Consider the following 16,718-nt stretch of genomic DNA (forward strand, 5'->3'; position numbering starts at 1 on the left):
AGTAAAGTACCAGGAAAGTCATCGTTGTTTGATTTGTTAAATGTTTTTGTCGCATTTAAAAGCTTTGTTTTACTTGTTGTTTGAATTCCTTGTTAATAATTAATCACAATAAGATCCCCGACTAAAATATATAAATCAATAAAATTGTTTAAACGCAGTAACGGACGAAAAGACAGACAAACAAAGCCAGACAACCACCAAGTTTTTTCACCAAAATGCACTAAAAATGTAAACAAGGTTTAGCTAAGCCAAATAGACCTTCCAAGGAAGCTTATTGATTTTTGTGGAAAGTCTGTGAAAAAGACCGCAAGCGAAATTGTGAAGCCCCCGATGGATGGCACACAAGCCATGACAACCAGCAACGCAACACAAGGCCACTCAAAGCCGCAATTCGCTGCTCACGAGACAAAAGTGCAACAGAATGAACCTGAACAGGCAAAGTACTATTGCGGGCGCTGCGAAGGCTGGTATTTGGACGAAAAAACGCTCATTGAGCATGTTAACATGTATCACGAGTACTGGTGCACGCTCTGCCGCGAACAAATCCCATCGGAGACGGAATTGAAGCAACATTTGTGCTCCGTGCATTGCCAGCAAAATCGGTGCAGCAGTTGTCGGATCATGTTCATATCGCCAATGAGTGCCATGAAGCATATGCTCGAAAAACACAGCGAAATCAAGGACAAAGTGACGCCGGTTGCCAAGCAGCTCAAAGAAAATCAACAGTATTCGTTGTCAGATGCCGCCGCCCGAGATCCCGAACAGGATTATTTGTGTGGCCGGTGTAACGTGAAATTTGCCAACATTCCTGACACGGCAAAGCACATGCTAAAAGTGCACAGAATTAAGATTGGAGTACGTAAAAACCCAAAAACCGGCAAGGAGGAAATTTTTATGAACAACATCAAAGGAAAAAGTGTCAAAAAGCCTTCGTCTTCTTCGTCGTCGCCATCAAAGCACGCGTTAAATCCTCAAAGAGTGTTACTGAATGGCGGTGAAATGATGATCGCCCCAACAAAAAACGGTAGAAATGGAATGCCATCCACGTCGAACGGAAATTCATTGCCATCCACATCCTCGTTCAGTCATCCGGACTCTCTTAGTTTGCCGAAACTTAGCAATCCACCTCCAATGACACACATTAATCAAATGAACGCCAATCATTCCGTGAATCGTGTGACACTCGTGAACAACAGTCAATTCAACAGCTCGGGACCAAATGGATTTCGCCCGTTATTTGTGTCGACACCTGCACCCTTGAAACTTCAAAAGCCCTCGGAAACTCCAAGACCGTGCGATTATTGTGATAAAATGTTGGGATCTGCCTTCTCTCTGAAACGTCATTTAAAGGTAAAAAATTTTCTACAAATTTTCGTAGAAAATATTTTTTTTTACAAATTTTCGTAGAAAATATTTTTTTTACAAATTTTCGTTAAAATTATTTTTTTTTATTTTCCCGATAAATCTTCGGATTTCTGTAAAAATTAATTTTTAAAAAATATTTTTGACGAATTTTTGTAAAAATTAATTTTTTCGGCAGATTCTCGTTAAAACTAATTTTTATTTATTTTTTTAAAACTTTTTTAACGAATTTTCGTCAAACAAAAATTATTGTTTCAATTTTTTCACATAAAAACAATTTTTTTTTAATCTTTTTAGAACGTACATAAAATGTATACCCCATATCAGCAGCTGCAGCAGCAGCAACAACAACAACAACAACAACTGCAACAAATTACACCTAAGATCGATCGAGTACTTTCCCCTAGCGAAATTGAGCCTTTTGACGCCCAAAATTCATCCATGATACAAACTAATCCAACGCCGGAAGTCGTGTCGCCGACAAACGAACCTCCCGTAGAATCACAAGCCTTAACGAATCACAATGACACAGATAGCTTAGATACGGTGCATGTCGAAGTGGAGGAGAACGGCGACGAAAACGATGACGACGAAATAGAAATTATTCTGCCGAGCTCGGCAACCGAACCACCTATTGAAGTAGATGACGACGACAGCGATCTCGAGCTGACAGTCATCCGGGAGCCAGACCGAACCGTAACCCCACAGCAACAGTCACAGCCACTGTTTTACGTACGAGCACAACCCTCGAGTCAGTTTCTGCAGAATCTGGCGCGAAAAAGACGACCTGGAGACGTAGATAAAGCCGATATTGCCGCGAAATTGCAAAAACTGAACGGACATCTGGCGCTACAACAAAGCATTGCACCCCCTAGAAGATAATATTCGAATAGCAATCCTTTTTAAAAAAACAAATTAAACCAAATTCTTATATTTTTATGATTAAAAAAAAATAATATAAAACTAAATATTTTTCGAAATTTGTTGTTTTGGGGTTCTTCATTCTAAAAAAAGTAAGTATCTACGGTGATGATGAGGATTTTTTCATTTTATTTCTATATTTTTTAACTTATCTAAACTAAACTTTTTTTTTAAGTTCAAAACTTGTCGTTCCATTTTGAAAATCAACAATCCTATGAAGAGAAAAAAAAAATAAAATGTCTGGTCATTGAGGCTTCCGTTTGACCATCACAAAATGAATTTAAAATTTTTTTAACAATATTTAAATTAATTTTTTAACTTTCTGTTTTACAAAATTTAAAGCTTAAAATAATAAAATTAACAATTTTCATTGAAAAAATAGATCAAAAAAAAATTGTTGGTTTTGAAATACTAATGTTTGAAAAATCTAGTTTTTTTTTATATTTTTTAGCCAACTAAAGAAAAATTTTGAACAAAAAGTAATCTGAAAACATTTTCAACTTAAAAAACTTTGTTTTGAAATACTAAATCAAGATTTTAAAGCTTTAAAGAAAATTTTCAGCTATTTTTGAAAATTTATAAATAATTTTCAACTAATATTTTTAAAAGCTTCAAATCATAAAATTTTTAACTTTTTGTGTTTAACAAAAGTTTTAGAGTTTTTGATCGTCTTAAGTCAATTTTTATATATTTTTGAAAAAAAGAGATAAATGTTTATTTATCCTAGAAAACAAAATCAATATAAATCTGAAATTTTTAAGCAGAAAATTACGTGAAAGAACATTAAAAATTGGGATTTTTTAAATGATAGAAAACTTTATGTTAAATCCAGAATTCTTAAAATTACCCCCACCCTTTTTGGTTTTAAAAATTTTAGACAATCAATAGTTTTTTATATTTTTGTATTAATCTCAAATTTTTGAACATCGAAAAAAGTTTCAAAATTTAATTAAAAAAAAAAAACGTATAATTAAAATATTATTTTGATTTTTAAAAGATTGTATCAAAAATTTTTGTATCAAAGTTGAAAATCACAGTGAACCTGCTTACCTTACGGTAGACAGTACCACGACCCTAAAAATCGACAGACTTGTTTGACATTTCAGTAGCGACCATTGAAGAGTGGAAGAAAAATATTCAAAGTAATATTTTACCAAACTACGCTGTTTAACGAAAGCTGTGATTAAAAGAAAAATCGGAAAATTGACAAAAAATACGCAAAAGAAACTTCTCAATCAAAGAAATAACGAACAAGTGAAGAAATCCGTAAGTGGCGTATTAGTGAAAGAAAATTATTTGTAAATTTAAAAGCTGGCAAATCCAGCTCATTTTAGTTCCTTCTAACACAATTTCCTAAAACTTCAGAACTATGGAACACTCTAAGCGAAATAAACGCTTACGAACTGTGAAATCTGCAAAAAGCGATGAAAAGACTTGACAAAAAAAAAATTCAAAGACACAAAACAAATGGCGTCGTCGTCGTCTACGTGTACATACGTTCAAAAATGTCGGAAAAGAAAATCGATCGAGCGGTTCCAAGTTCGCCGGTTACCGGTAAAAAAATTCTCGATTTCGTGGAAATTCCGGATCGTGAGCGAATATTTCTCGTGTTTCTCGTCGGGATTTCGTGTTCCGTGAAAACTTCCTTCTCCAAAAACTTACTTTTTCTCGAGGACTTTCGGTTCGGGTGTCCATGAAGAAAGTAGTCGCGAGCTCCCGTCCTTTATTTTTCTTTTAAAACTCATAAGCACTGACTGATCCAATCAATAATATTCAGGTTTTAGCTGCTGTTTTGTTTCAAATAGGACTTTGACGGAGCGAAAATGTCTGGTCGTGACCGGAGTGCTGATCGAGGCAAGCGTTTTCTGCGGATGGACAGCAAATATCCGCCTCTCAAGATATCAGGTAAGATTTTTTGTTCAGCTAAAGACCCGAAAACTCAATTTAAATTTTAACAGATCCCAGCTTAGTGGTTGGAAAACGAAAGGAAATCGTAAATGTGATGAGAAAAGCTCGCGACAACCCAAACGATTATTGGGACAAGAAATTGCTTGAAGTAGAAGAACGAGGTAAGTTTTTTTTGTCCAAAAAAAATTGTTCAATTTAACAAAAAAATCGAATTTTAGACCCCGGAAGATGGCGTCATAGCGGATTCAAGAAGCTCTATGTCGAGGGTGAAGGTCCCAGTCGGTCTTCTAGCAGATCTCGGTCACCGAGACCTCCTCGTCGTGTCAGTCCGTCGCCAAGACCGCGACGTGCGGCAAGTCCTTCGCCACGTCCCCGGAGTCCCCCGAATGTAAGAGTACGGAAACCCTTACCGCCGCCGCCGTCATCAAAACGTCGAATGTCGATGTCGCCGCCCCCGAAACGGCCCGCTTATCGACCGCCGTCGCCGCCCTCGGTGTCATCGAGCTCTTCTAGCTCCGAAGATTCGTATCCGATGCGTGGTCGACGTTCGCGTTCTCGCTCGCCGCCACCGGTTCACATGAAGGCAGGTCGTTTTCCCGAGCCAGGTGGTTCGAAGGCGCCACTGCCACCGATGCGTTACAGGTCTCCGTCGCCCGGATACCGAAAGATGCCCGAAAAGCGTTACATGGAAAAGGTAAAAATATTTCAAAGAGAATTTTTATTGAAAAAATTTAACTGTTTTTTCGGCAGGCACCTCCAGAGAAACCTCCACGTTCACACAAAATGATGCCAGTATCGCGCAAACATTTGTCGCCGAAGCCGCGAGTTACATCGACATCTGATGAATACACGGTAAAAGCTAAATCTCGTCCACAGGAACCTGCTCCGATTCCAACAAAGGTCAAGAAAGCGAAGAGAGTGAAGGAAAAGGTATGTGAAGTTTTAATATTTTTAATGAAGAATTTTGAAAATAGAAAAAAATAAAAAAAAAAATTAAATTTTTTTAAATTTTTGTACTATTTTCTGCAGCATATCCCAATTCAACGGATCAAAATCGAAGATGAGCCCAAGCAAAAGCGTCGTTCGCGTTCCAGCTCGTCTTCGTCGAGTGCCAGCGACACGAATGACGATGGCGTCGTCTTTTCCGCATTAAATGCCAGCACTCGCATCAGCTTGTCCGAACGTTTCGGCAAAATTGCTCAATGGAGTACGGATCGCACAAATATGGAAAATATGCGAATCACGAAAAACTCGGCGGGTGGCGACTTGAAGGTCTTGATCGAGGAAGAATCGTCGACGAATCAGCGTGAAGCGTATTTGCGTAATGGAAATTTCCCCGATGCACTGCCAACGCAAGCACCGACGCATACGACGGGCAGCTGGGACGACATCAATGTGCGTTATCGATATTACAAGGGCGCCGGCTACTTGAAGGGACTCACGTTGGACGATTATGTGCGTTGGGAAGAGTGGTGGTACCAGTACCAGGAATGGCTTAATCGCTGCCAACTTTGGGAGGCCAATCGCATGAACAGAAGACATCGTCGGAAACTTCCGATCACCGCACGGTTGAATTAAAAAATTGCATGCAAATTACTCGAAAATATCCATCGTAATAATCTCTTGATTGTTTCTTTCTCTTTTTCTTTTGTACGAGTAAGTTAATGTGTAAGAACAAATTTTAGTTGTAATAAAATACATTTTAAACAAACTCCTTGATTTTTTTTATGAAAAGGCGCTGTGATTTTTTTCATACTTTTGCTTATCTAAATGGACAAAATAAAAAAAAATAAGTTTTGAAATACTACTGTTTTTCAAAGTTTAAAAATTTTTTTAGTTTATTAACAATTTTTTTTTGTCAATTTAAAAAAATATAGAGAAAGAAATCTATGTTAAATTTCTGTAAACTCTTCGAAATATAATTTTTTTGGTTTGTTAGAATTGTTTGTTTGTTTGATGAAATTTTGAAAATTTTTTCCTTGATTTTGCTTTTGAATTCAAATTTGAAAATAATATAAAGTAAAATTAATTAATGTTAAGAATCAACGTTTTACGTCTAAAAACGTTAAAAAATTACAAACAAAAAATTCAAAAATATTTATTATTTTTTTTTATCCCAAAAAAAAATTAAAATATTTATTTTACTCGCCTAATCAGTTTAGAAATTATTTACATAAATTTAGTTATTTTATAATTCAAATCTTGAGATTTTTATTTTATTTTCAAATTTTTTTTTAAAATCAATGAATTTGAATATAAAAAAATTTTAAAAAATTTTAAAAATTTATTTTAATTTAGGCGAAAAATTTAATATTCAAATTCTTTGTCTCCCCCCCTCTCGGATTAAAATCAAACAAAAATTTTTAGAAATTTCCGTTAAAAATACTTTCGTTTTTTTTAAATATAAAATAAAATATTTTTGACAGTGAAAAAAAATAAAATAATTTTAATTGAAAAATTAATCAATTTTTATTTTAAAATTTAATAAAAGTTATACAAAAAAACTAAAGAAATTTGCTTAATACACGAATTTGTATTGAAATGTTAAAAAACATTTTTTTGAAACATCACGTGACAAAAATTTATTTTTTTTTTCAAAAATTTTTATTTTATTTTCAAACATTTTTCTTTACTTTTGATTTTCAAATTTTAAAAAAATTTTATAAATAAAATTAAATAAATTTAGTCAATTTTATAAATTAAAAACTTAAAAAATTTTTAAAAAATTTTCAAAAATTTTTTTTTAAAATCAATGAATTCGAATATTTTTCAAATATTTTTTTAATTTCAAATTTATTTTAATTAATTGAAAAAATATTATCGTGAATTTAAAAAAAAAAAATAGAAGAAAATTTTTTTTTCCCTTTGTCACTGTAAAAAAAAATGTAAGTCAAAAATTCCTAAACTACTTTAAAAAAAAAACAAACAACAATTTTTAATATTAGCCAAAATTCTGTTTTTATTCATTATTAAAATTTTTTATACATTTATGATTTGAAATGTTTTTTTTTGCAAATTTATTTTATAATGAATGAAAAATGACCTAAAGATATATAGTGTATTTTTATGTGTATCAGAAAGAGAATGCCTAATGAAAGTTTTAAAAAATTTATCTTTTTAAATACAATCTTAAAACTAATAATAATAATTATTATTACTATAAATCGGCTTGCTGAGGTATATTCTCTTTATATATATTTTGTGAGGTAAAAAATAACTATTGTACTTTATTGTTTGTAAATATCCAAATATTTTGTATTTATCCTAGTTTATTTTTGAATGAAGTGAGTGCAGCGAGAAATCTTTTAAAAAACTTTTTAACAGTTTGTCATTACAGGGCAGGTACTTGCTGTATATGTGCGCTTCATCTCATACTAATATAAGGCAAACATGATGCATTTTGAAACATTAACACGGGGGACTTGTGTGATAGAAGACGAAGGAGATGCGAGAAAAACGGGTTTCGCGATTCTTAACGTTCGCAAGTTTTTTTGTGTTGCATTTTTTGATTTTCAATGGGAGACAGGGAACTAGGGGATTTTTTAAGTCTACTAATATTAATAAAATCTGCGAGATCTGCTGCATTTCACTTCAACTATTGCATTTTATGGTTTGTAGTGTGTTTGTGTGTGTGTGTGTATATGAATAATAACTATTTAAAACCTGTAGATTGGTTAATTGGACTATTGTTGATTTGTGGAGAAATATATAGCGGAAAAATATACCCATAGCATAGTTTTTCACTTGAGGCTATGAATACTAACAACTAATACGAGTAAACTAATGAATTAAGTTCGGATAAGTTAAGAAAGAGAAAAGAAAAGGATGTTTGTGTGTGTGAATGATTGATGGATGCGACGACGACGACGAATGACGAACGATGTGCTAGGCAACAAAATCGAGTGGTCGATTAAAGCCGCCTTTCCGATTCATGTACTGTCTGTACTTCCGTTTGAGGATCACGTGAACCTCGCCGACATCATTTCCCTCGACTTTTTTACCTTTCGTCGACGAGAATCCACTGAATCCCATGAGTTTCGCCATTTCTTGCTCGTCCACCGATTGGGCACCTTCAAAGTCGTTCTTCGATGATGTGGCTCGCGATGATTTTGACGACAATTTGTGTGATGACGACGACGACGATGGTCCTGGCGATCTTTTTCGTGTGTCTCTCTCGTACGACCTTGAACGGGATCTTTAATGGGAACAAAAAAACATTAGAAATGTTCAAAAAACAAAGTTTTACGTTAGTTCACAGATGAAAATGGGGGTTAGTAGTTTGAAAAAAGACTAATTAACAGACAGACAAAAGGACATTCTACTTAGGAATTGGTCATATACACTACACGTTCAAGATTCATCATTCACCTAGTAGTTCTACGACTTCTTTCGACGGGCGATCTGGAGTATCGACGTTCTTTTCGGCGTCGATCCACGGGACTGCGGCTTCTGCTGTTTATGAAAAAGGTAAAAATTATAAATTAAAGACTTGAAAGATGAAATTCTTACTTGTCTCGACTTCTGCTGCGTTTTCTGTGTTTTAAGCGATCACGGTGTTTATCCTTTGGCCGTCGACGAGCCGGTGATGGTGAGCGACCCATTTTGTATGTTCCTAAAAATTAATGCTTTATTGTTTTTCTCACTGAAACATTTGATTTTCAAGGAAATTTTTGACTGCAAGATAAAAAGCTGGGATTCTCGGACAGTTTCTTACCTTTTTATTTGTTTCACATATCCTAAAAATCGCAAATTATGAAACGAAAAAAGGAAAATATCCTTCCCTTTTCGCGAGTCGTCCTCAATAGTGAAGTTTCTCAAAATTTTACATTTTTAAGGTTGCCAGATTTCGGCGTCATGCATTTACGGCGTCGAAAGTTTAGAGGGGGGTGGAGGTTTCTGTATTTCCGATGGATTTAGAAGGGAGGAGGGAAATGAAAAGCAAAATTCGATGTCATTAAAGTCCTCTGCATCTTAGGTTTTTTAGTTTAATTTTTTTAGAAACAATCAATAAACTTTAAATCTATTTTTTATTTAAGGTAGGAATTTCCATTTGAATCTGAGCTAATTTTTAAAGAAATAATTCTTAAGGAATGTATATTGTGTTCAAAAAATATATCGTCAAAGTTGTGAGGGGAGGGGGTACAGTAAAATATATTGACCCTCAGAGTCCCATTTGCTTAAATTAAATTCATTGCCCAAATGGATGTGGTTATAAATGTGTGAAATTTTCAGAAGACTTAAACTAAATCAAAATGCCCTGAACGTGTGAAAGTGTGATGAGAAAAATATTTAAAAAATGGTGAGTGAATAAAAGACGTTTTAATGAGTGAATGAATGAGATTGGGTAAGAAAAAAGTTTTAAAATTTGGCTGACCTGATCGCTGGATTTTTGTTCTTCTTGTATCTTTTTATGTCTTATGTGATGTCAACTGTAACTCAAATCGCATCACCAAACTAGGCTAAAGAAGCAGAAATCCTGAACTCCAAGAATTTATTGATTTATTATATTTTTTTTGTATTTTATTGTATTGTATTGTATTTTTTTTTTGAAAAGATGGGTTTTTTATGCCGAAGAAGGTTTTTGATGAATTTTTTACCAAAAAAAAAAAAATGTGACTGCCAATGGGTTGATAGCTTTGAAAAATAAAATTCTTTTTTTGTATTGTTGCACCAAAAAATGTGTTGAAAAACTTAAGTCTAATGATGTTTTTACTTATGTTGTGTTTAGTTTTGTAGATCATTAAAAAAATGAAAATTTAAGTCATGTGAGTCAAAATTTTTTCGATAGAAAATGAGTTTTTTTAAGCAAGTGAAGTTCATATTTATCTAAAAAAATTTTACTGAATATTTTTTTTTCAACAAAATCGGAGAGACGGGCTGAATAATAATTGCTGAATTTATTGTCCTCTAATGTTTGAAATATTTTTTTGTTCTAAAAGTTTCAAAACTAAACCCCAAACATGGTGCCATCCATAGCAAACTTCGTCACTATAAAGAGACAAATCTGGCAACTCTAACATAAATTGAGACGAATCAAAGTGATAACCCGTTGACAGCCGCCGTATTAATTTGCCTGCCTGTTAATTCAGTAATGCTTACAGCCGCCATTCGGAAGGCATCACAAACGACGTCGAAAGTAAATAAAATAAGTATTTTTTGTGGAATTTGATGCGATTTTCAAGCAAATAAAGCGAGATGGATCTATCAGGAGACTTGTCAAAACTCAAGGTGGTCGAGCTGAAGGCGGAACTGGCTGCCCGCGGCCTAGATACGAAGGGAATCAAGGCAATGTTAGTGAGTAGGCTCGAAGCAGCATTGGCGGCAGAGAAGAGTGGAGTACCAATAACATGTAAGAATTACTTCCGAAATTTCGCGGCAATTGCGGATCAGAACGCGGCTCGGGCATTCGCGAAAACGCATTTCATCGCCATTGTCGACCGATTGGTAAACATTGAGTTTGTGAAAAAGTTTCGGTATTGATTATTTGATGACCAAACGAATTGTGTTTCTCGAAAGTACTACCGTGTGTAAATGCAAAATACCCGTTTGCCGGTTAGAATTTGTGTTTATTTGACGGTTGCACGAAAAATGGAGTAGAATTCGAGGAAATTTGGCTCGGAAAATGCAAACTTTTTCGCAAATTGGGAAAATACCATCCGACAATGGCGTAGGCTCATTGTGCACTCTGCGCTCTGATTGACCACAATTCGGAGCCCCGATCCAATCACTAATTAATTCCAATTATCAACCAATGGGAGCGCGCTATTTCGATGAACTTCTTCGTGATTGGTTGAGAAAAGGCAATTTTCAAGATGGCGACCTACAACTCGGGGCCTGTCCATACGTGAATTGTTTTGATCCGTTGTTATTTTTAATTTTTCAACAAAATTAACAATTTTTTTCTCGTTTTAGCTGTTGCCTCAGATGCCCCCACGGAAGCTACGGAATGCGACGCGGATGCCGCCATGTCAGATGCGACGTCAGAAGCAGTGGAACCCAGTCCCGCAAGACCCACTCGCAGACGACGTACGAGATCGATGACGAGATCGCCGTCACCAGAAGCCAAGAGACTCGTAACGGAACAGGTTTTGGAGCCGTTGCGTGAGGAGGAAACAGAGCCAACACCTGCAGCAGCCACCGAAAGCCAAGAAGAGAGCAAGGAAGAAGAGCCGGCGGCACCAATGGAAGTGGATAGTGCTGTGCCAGAAGCTGTTGCACCTCCAAGTGACGATGCAGCTCCAACAACTACCGACACAAACACTCAGGAATCACACGAACAAAAGGAACCTGAAACGCAGGAAACGGAAGACGAGAACAAAGGACAAAAAAGAAGTCGCGAAAACAGCAAATCCCCCTCGAGAAAACGATCGAGTTCCGTTGAGCCGCATTCGAATGACTTTACAAATGACGAAGACGAGCCAGAAATCGACGACAGTAAATTTTTGTTGAGTTGGTGTAAGTTTATTCGATTTTTTTTTTGCGACAACTTTTCACTAATTTAAAAAATTTTCATTCCAGTCGACTCTGATTTGCATTTAAAAATCGATCAAACAGACTTTTTGCATGCAAAACCAATTTCGGATGCAGGACTTAACTTAGTTTGGGCAGGTAAGATTTGAAAAAATTATCAAAAAAATGTATCAAAGGTTAATTTTTTTTTGAAATATTTAAAGGTGCTCGTGCCAATCATGGTGTCAAAAGTGGAAAAGTGGCGTACGAAGTATATTTGTCCAACTACAATCGTGTGAATCACAGCCAAGAAGACCGACGTATCCATGAGTTCCGTTGTGGATGGTCTGTGGGCGATACGAGTCTCCAACTTGGCGAGTGCCCGTTATCGTTTGGCTTCGATTCGAATGGTAAAAAGTGTACAGACTCCAAATTCGAGGATTATGGTAAACGGTACAGCTTGTTTGATGTCGTTGGCGTATATTTGGTAAGAAAATTTAAATTAAAACTTGAAAAAAATCGAAATTTAATCGTTTTTGTTGTATTTAGGACTTGGATAGCTCTCCATGCACGATCGAATACACTATTAATGGGGAAACTCAGGGAAAAGCCTTCGAGTTCGAAAAGGAATCTTTAGAAGGCAAAGCACTCTTTCCTCATATAAGCACCAAAAACATCGGGTATAAAGTTAACTTCGGTCAAGTCTTACCAACGCTTTATAGTTCTGTACCAAACAAACCAAAGGTATGTAAAATTATTGCTTTTTTAAATAATTATTTTTTAAGCTAGATTAATTTCAAAATTTTTATCCTACAAAGTATTTTTCTTTATGAGTTTTGAAATACTTTTCATAAAAAATTATTAAATTAAAAAATTTCATCAAAAAAAAATTTTTTTCTATAAGAAAATTCATGAAAATTTATTATTTTTGTACAAAATTTTTTCAAAATTGATAACATTTTATTTATTTTTTATCAAAAAGGTATCAAAAATTTTTTATTTTTTAATTTTGAATGTCGCCAATTTTTTTTTTTTTTTGACAAACGTAATTTATTTAAACAACTTTTTTTTATTATTTTTAGGATAACCGACGAGACCGTAACTCAAACAGACGTCCAAATGACAACAACAAGAACAAAAATGAGGATTCAAATAAAAAAGAGTCGGAACCATCGAAGGACACACAAGAAAACACGTCAGAAAATCAAGAAGAAAACCAAGAGCAAGCAACGGAAAACAACGGCGAACAACAGCAAAATACTGAAAACACCGAAGAAAATGCTACTCAAGAAACAAACGAAGAACAACCGTCAACGGAGGAAAATCAAGGCGAAGCAAAAACAGCTGAAGAATCTGACAAAACGGCTGAAAATGCCGAAAATAAACCAACTGAAGAGGAAGAGGTATGATCTTTATTTTGTATTTCAAAACCAAATTTTATAAATTTTCTTTTTTTTTATCATAAAACAGAAACCCGGTAGCAAGGAACTTCTTCCCGGCTACATTTTCATCGATCAATCACCTGCTGACGCACTTGAAGATGGACCCAAACGTCCAGAATCACGAAAAGACTGCGAGGTGATTCTCATGATTGGCTTGCCAGGCACCGGTAAAACTTTCTACGCGCGTAACTGGGTCAAGGAACATCCAGAAAAACGATACAATGCCTTTGGTGTACAATTTTTACTTGAAAAGATGAAGGTGAGACATTATTTTTTGGTTTTGAAATACGGAAAAAATAAAAAATTTAATTTTTAGATTTCTGGAGAAGCACGAAAACCAAGTCAGTCTTATCGTTGGTCACAAATTGTCGAGTCTCTCTCACGAAGCTTGAATATTTTACTAAACATTGCATGCAGACGACGAAGAAATTACATTTTTGATCAGGTATGATACCAAAAATTTTTTTTTTATATAATTTTTTGTTGACCAATTTTTTTTTCTTAGCCGAATGTTTACGCTAATTTGCAAAGAAGGAAAATGAGCCGGTTCGGAGACTTCCACAGAAAAGCCGTTATTGTATTCCCAGATGAAGAAACACACAAAGAACGTGCAGCAAAGCGTCTTGAAGAGCAAGGCAAGGAATATTCGCCCATCAATGAGGAAGAAATGAGATGTAAGTTTTTTTCTTGACTTTGTTGAAATTTTTTTATCGAAAATTTTCGTTTGCAGCGAAATTATCGTTACCTGTTCTCGAGCACACCTGGTTCAACGAGATTGTGTACACGGAATTGCCGGAAGAGAAAGCCCGCGAAATTGTAGTTAAGATAAATGAAGATGGACAAGCGGCCCGCAAGAAGCGCAAGGAAGGTCGTGATGACAGATCTCGCCAACGATATCAAAAATTCCAAGACAATCGACGGGATCCATGGCGCCCACAGGGTGGACGAGGTCCCGCTGGTGCCTGGGACCGACGACCTGGAGAGGGCTACGGCTATGGAAGACCCGATCGTTTCCGTGATCAATGGGGCAATCAAAATAACTGGGTTCGTGGTGGCCAGGGATATCAGTAAGTTTTTTTTTTAATATATTTTTTTTATTTTAAACTTTTTGTCCCTTACCACATTCAAAAAATACAAAAATTTCGTCGAAAATGGCAATTTTTATGATTTTTTTTTTCTGGGACAATAAGGCCGCTCCAAATGAAACTCAAAAGTTATGTCCGATGCCCCATTTTAAATTCGAAAATCCACTGGGGCAAAATAAAACAAAAAGTTAAAAATTTAAACCGATTTTTGCTTAACATAAATTTTTAATCAAAAAAAAAATTTTTAAATTTTTGTATTAAAAATCGTAGTTCAACATAAAATTTTCTTTTAAAAATAATTAAATTTTTTATTCAAAAAAAAACAGTTAATTTGTCACTTTAAAATATTTTTTTTCCAACAGACGCCATTTTTCAAAAATTAAAAAAAAATAACGTTAAATAAAATGGGTGGCAACGCTGGCGGCGGCCGTTTCGATCAAAACAGACGTCAAGATGATCGGCGTCGCAGTCAACTACCCGACAATAAGAGACAAAAACAAGGAGGAGACAAGGGTCAATGGGCAAGCAATAACTGGAGTGCTTACGGACAAGGTGGTGGCAACTTTGGTCAAGGTAAAATTAGTATTTCAAAACATAAAAATCGCAAATTTACAAAAAAAAACTATTTTTAGGAGGTTGGGCTCAACAATGGCCACCACAGGGAGGACAGGGAGCTAACGGCAACCAGTACGGAGGAACGTGGTGGTAAAACTCATCAAGAACAATAATAAAACTTACAATAATTATCGTACTTGATCAGAGTACATTTTCACACACCACAACAACAAAAATAAAAAAAAAAAATACAAAACTAAAACAAATCCACCTGACCCAGGATTACATAGCAAATATAGCAAACAATATGTAAATACGCTTTACAGTCCACGTTAGACGAAGAATAATTATAAAAAATAGTTTAAAATAATTTACTTGGTACAAAAAAAAAAGAAAAAAAAATAGTAAGAAGAACTTGATTAAGAAAATTCTACAAGCTTTCAAAAATAATAATAATTAATATTGCTACTACCTATAAATATTCTGCGCATATGATTTTGAAATTTGTGTTTGTGCGCGTCGTCTCGTTTGTTTAGGGAATCAAAAAAAATAATAATAATTATAAATATTCTGCGCACTAACTTTGACTTAAATAAAAATTAACGTTAATTGTATTTGGATATGTCGAAAATTATAAACGTCTTTATACTAATTAATTATAATAATCAATTTTAATATATGATAAAAAAAATATTGTCTGTGTGAAATTTTAATCATCATTGCTAACTTTGTTCTTTTATATAGAATTTTTTTATTTGTTATCAATGACATTGATATTTTTTGTTTAATATTTTTTTTTAAACTGAAGAAGAAATAAATAAAAAATAGTTAAATATAGTTAGAAATTAAGCATTAACAAATAATCTAGCGTAACGTTGTGTAACTAAATTTAAAGGAAAAAAGCGTCTAATTTTAGAACACAAATACAATGTATTATTATTATTGTTCTTCTAATTCTTCTTCTACAAACTACCTACATTACATATGTACTTCTCAATTGAAGCAATTTTTAATTATTTTCGACTGGTTGCACCGTTTAGCGAACTTCTGACGGATAGAATGTTAGAGAATGAGTATAAGATTAAAAACTATTTAATAATCTTCAAGAAAAACACACAAAAGTATATTTAGAAGCATCTAAGACATTATTGAATAAAGAATCAGTTTTGTTTTATATGATAGAAAATTGAATTTGCTTATCTATGGGAATTCGAGAGTTTCGACTGAATATGCTGCAATTTTATTTTTATTTAAAATTAGCTATTTAGCTAAAACATTAAGGTAAGTGCAATTTCAAAAAATTTCCACTTTACTTATTTCCGCAAAATGTCAAAAAGGTAAGGCCGTATTTTAACATAAATTTTAATCTTTAAAATTTTTTTTCAAAAAAATTATTTTTCAAAATAAAAAAAAAGTTTTGAAATATTTTTTCATACAAAATTACTAAATTTTAACAATTTTTGATCATTAATGAATATTTTAGTTGTTTTTATGGTATCTACATTGAGATTTGATATTTTAAAATTCATCTCAAAGTATTTTTTAAAAATTTAAACAAAAAAAATTTTAAAAATAATTTTTTTTTTATTTTGAAATTAAAATTTTTGAAAATGAAAATTCATTTCATGATAAATTTTCAATACAAAAATTCTTAAAAATTAAAAAATTTTTCGAAAATTTCTTAAAAAAAAATAAGGAAAATTTTTTGAAATTTTAACTTTTTTTTTGCCCCATTGAGATAAAAAATATATTTATTTACAAAGTGATTTTTAAAAAGTAAACTAAAAATTATCAGAAATAGTAAAAAATATTTTTTAAAACAAAAAAAAAAAAAATGCCAACGACACGCGGCGTTCCCAAGCGGTCACCCATCCAAGTACTAACCACGCCCGATGTTGCTTAACTTCGGTGATCGGACGAGAACCGGTGTTTTCAACATGGTATGGACGTTGACGATAATCTAAGGGATAAAATTGGTACACATGGTGAAAATTTG

The 16,718-nt window shown here is 33.8% G+C and overlaps 4 protein-coding genes and 1 non-coding gene across 7 annotated transcripts; 3 read left to right on the plus strand and 2 right to left on the minus strand.

Moving 5' to 3' along the window:
• The first annotated feature begins 55 nt into the window (after positions 1 to 55).
• On the plus strand, positions 56 to 2,320 carry LOC134827065 (uncharacterized). Its single transcript, XM_063839598.1, has 2 exons — positions 56 to 1,350; positions 1,660 to 2,320. The coding sequence occupies exons 1-2, from the start codon at positions 331 to 333 to the stop codon at positions 2,242 to 2,244; spliced, it is 1,605 nt and encodes a 534-aa protein (XP_063695668.1). The 5' UTR covers positions 56 to 330; the 3' UTR covers positions 2,245 to 2,320.
• Positions 2,321 to 3,396: 1,076 nt separating this feature from the next.
• On the plus strand, positions 3,397 to 5,893 carry LOC134827066 (serine/arginine repetitive matrix protein 1). 2 transcript variants are annotated; one of them, XM_063839599.1, is made up of 6 exons: positions 3,397 to 3,549; positions 4,061 to 4,188; positions 4,242 to 4,352; positions 4,410 to 4,885; positions 4,942 to 5,121; positions 5,221 to 5,893. In XM_063839599.1, the coding sequence occupies exons 2-6, from the start codon at positions 4,107 to 4,109 to the stop codon at positions 5,767 to 5,769; spliced, it is 1,398 nt and encodes a 465-aa protein (XP_063695669.1). In that variant the 5' UTR covers positions 3,397 to 3,549; positions 4,061 to 4,106; the 3' UTR covers positions 5,770 to 5,893. The 2 variants fall into 2 exon arrangements, with proteins under 2 accessions (XP_063695669.1, XP_063695670.1); XM_063839600.1 differs by having other exon boundaries at positions 4,068 to 4,188.
• Positions 5,894 to 7,147: 1,254 nt separating this feature from the next.
• On the minus strand, positions 7,148 to 9,015 carry LOC134836861 (U4/U6.U5 small nuclear ribonucleoprotein 27 kDa protein). Of its 2 annotated transcripts, none has more exons than XM_063852118.1 (4): positions 8,906 to 9,015; positions 8,701 to 8,803; positions 8,560 to 8,640; positions 7,148 to 8,386 (listed from the first exon to the last, which is right to left on the minus strand). In XM_063852118.1, exons 2-4 carry the CDS (start codon positions 8,790 to 8,792, stop codon positions 8,077 to 8,079), a joined length of 483 nt encoding a protein of 160 aa, XP_063708188.1. In that variant the 5' UTR covers positions 8,793 to 8,803; positions 8,906 to 9,015; the 3' UTR covers positions 7,148 to 8,076. The 2 variants fall into 2 exon arrangements, with proteins under 2 accessions (XP_063708188.1, XP_063708187.1); XM_063852117.1 differs by having other exon boundaries at positions 7,151 to 8,386; positions 8,560 to 8,643.
• Positions 9,016 to 10,278: 1,263 nt separating this feature from the next.
• LOC134837446 (heterogeneous nuclear ribonucleoprotein U-like protein 1) lies at positions 10,279 to 14,153 on the plus strand. The gene is made up of 10 exons (XM_063852821.1): positions 10,279 to 10,540; positions 11,104 to 11,646; positions 11,710 to 11,799; positions 11,865 to 12,127; positions 12,190 to 12,384; positions 12,723 to 13,043; positions 13,111 to 13,341; positions 13,399 to 13,527; positions 13,588 to 13,756; positions 13,813 to 14,153. Exons 1-10 carry the CDS (start codon positions 10,387 to 10,389, stop codon positions 14,151 to 14,153), a joined length of 2,436 nt encoding a protein of 811 aa, XP_063708891.1. The 5' UTR covers positions 10,279 to 10,386.
• A 2,404-nt stretch (positions 14,154 to 16,557) lies between these two features.
• LOC134828242 (5S ribosomal RNA) lies at positions 16,558 to 16,676 on the minus strand. Its single transcript, XR_010161873.1, has one exon. It is a non-coding gene; the product is annotated as a 5S ribosomal RNA (ribosomal RNA).
• Positions 16,677 to 16,718: the final 42 nt, after the last annotated feature.

The sequence above is a fragment of the Culicoides brevitarsis genome, chromosome 1 (genome assembly GCF_036172545.1).
Source record: "Culicoides brevitarsis isolate CSIRO-B50_1 chromosome 1, AGI_CSIRO_Cbre_v1, whole genome shotgun sequence".
Classification (NCBI taxonomy): domain Eukaryota; kingdom Metazoa; phylum Arthropoda; class Insecta; order Diptera; family Ceratopogonidae; genus Culicoides; species Culicoides brevitarsis.

Coding starts and splice junctions, on each gene's coding strand:
- LOC134836861 (XM_063852117.1), bottom strand. CDS start 8,792: ATGGGTCGCTCACCATCACCGGCTCGTCGACGGCCAAAGGATAAACAC. Junction 8,644..8,700: donor CGCAGCAGAAGTCGAGACAA/GTAAGAATTTCA, acceptor TTTCATAAACAG/CAGAAGCCGCAGTCCCGTGG. Junction 8,387..8,559: donor AGAAGTCGTAGAACTACTAG/GTGAATGATGAA, acceptor TTCCCATTAAAG/ATCCCGTTCAAGGTCGTACG.
- LOC134827065 (XM_063839598.1), top strand. CDS start 331: ATGGATGGCACACAAGCCATGACAACCAGCAACGCAACACAAGGCCAC. Junction 1,351..1,659: donor CTCTGAAACGTCATTTAAAG/GTAAAAAATTTT, acceptor TAATCTTTTTAG/AACGTACATAAAATGTATAC.
- LOC134827066 (XM_063839599.1), top strand. CDS start 4,107: ATGTCTGGTCGTGACCGGAGTGCTGATCGAGGCAAGCGTTTTCTGCGG. Junction 4,189..4,241: donor TCCGCCTCTCAAGATATCAG/GTAAGATTTTTT, acceptor AAATTTTAACAG/ATCCCAGCTTAGTGGTTGGA. Junction 4,353..4,409: donor GCTTGAAGTAGAAGAACGAG/GTAAGTTTTTTT, acceptor ATCGAATTTTAG/ACCCCGGAAGATGGCGTCAT.
- LOC134837446 (XM_063852821.1), top strand. CDS start 10,387: ATGGATCTATCAGGAGACTTGTCAAAACTCAAGGTGGTCGAGCTGAAG. Junction 13,528..13,587: donor GAAATTACATTTTTGATCAG/GTATGATACCAA, acceptor TTTTTTTCTTAG/CCGAATGTTTACGCTAATTT. Junction 13,757..13,812: donor CAATGAGGAAGAAATGAGAT/GTAAGTTTTTTT, acceptor TTTCGTTTGCAG/CGAAATTATCGTTACCTGTT.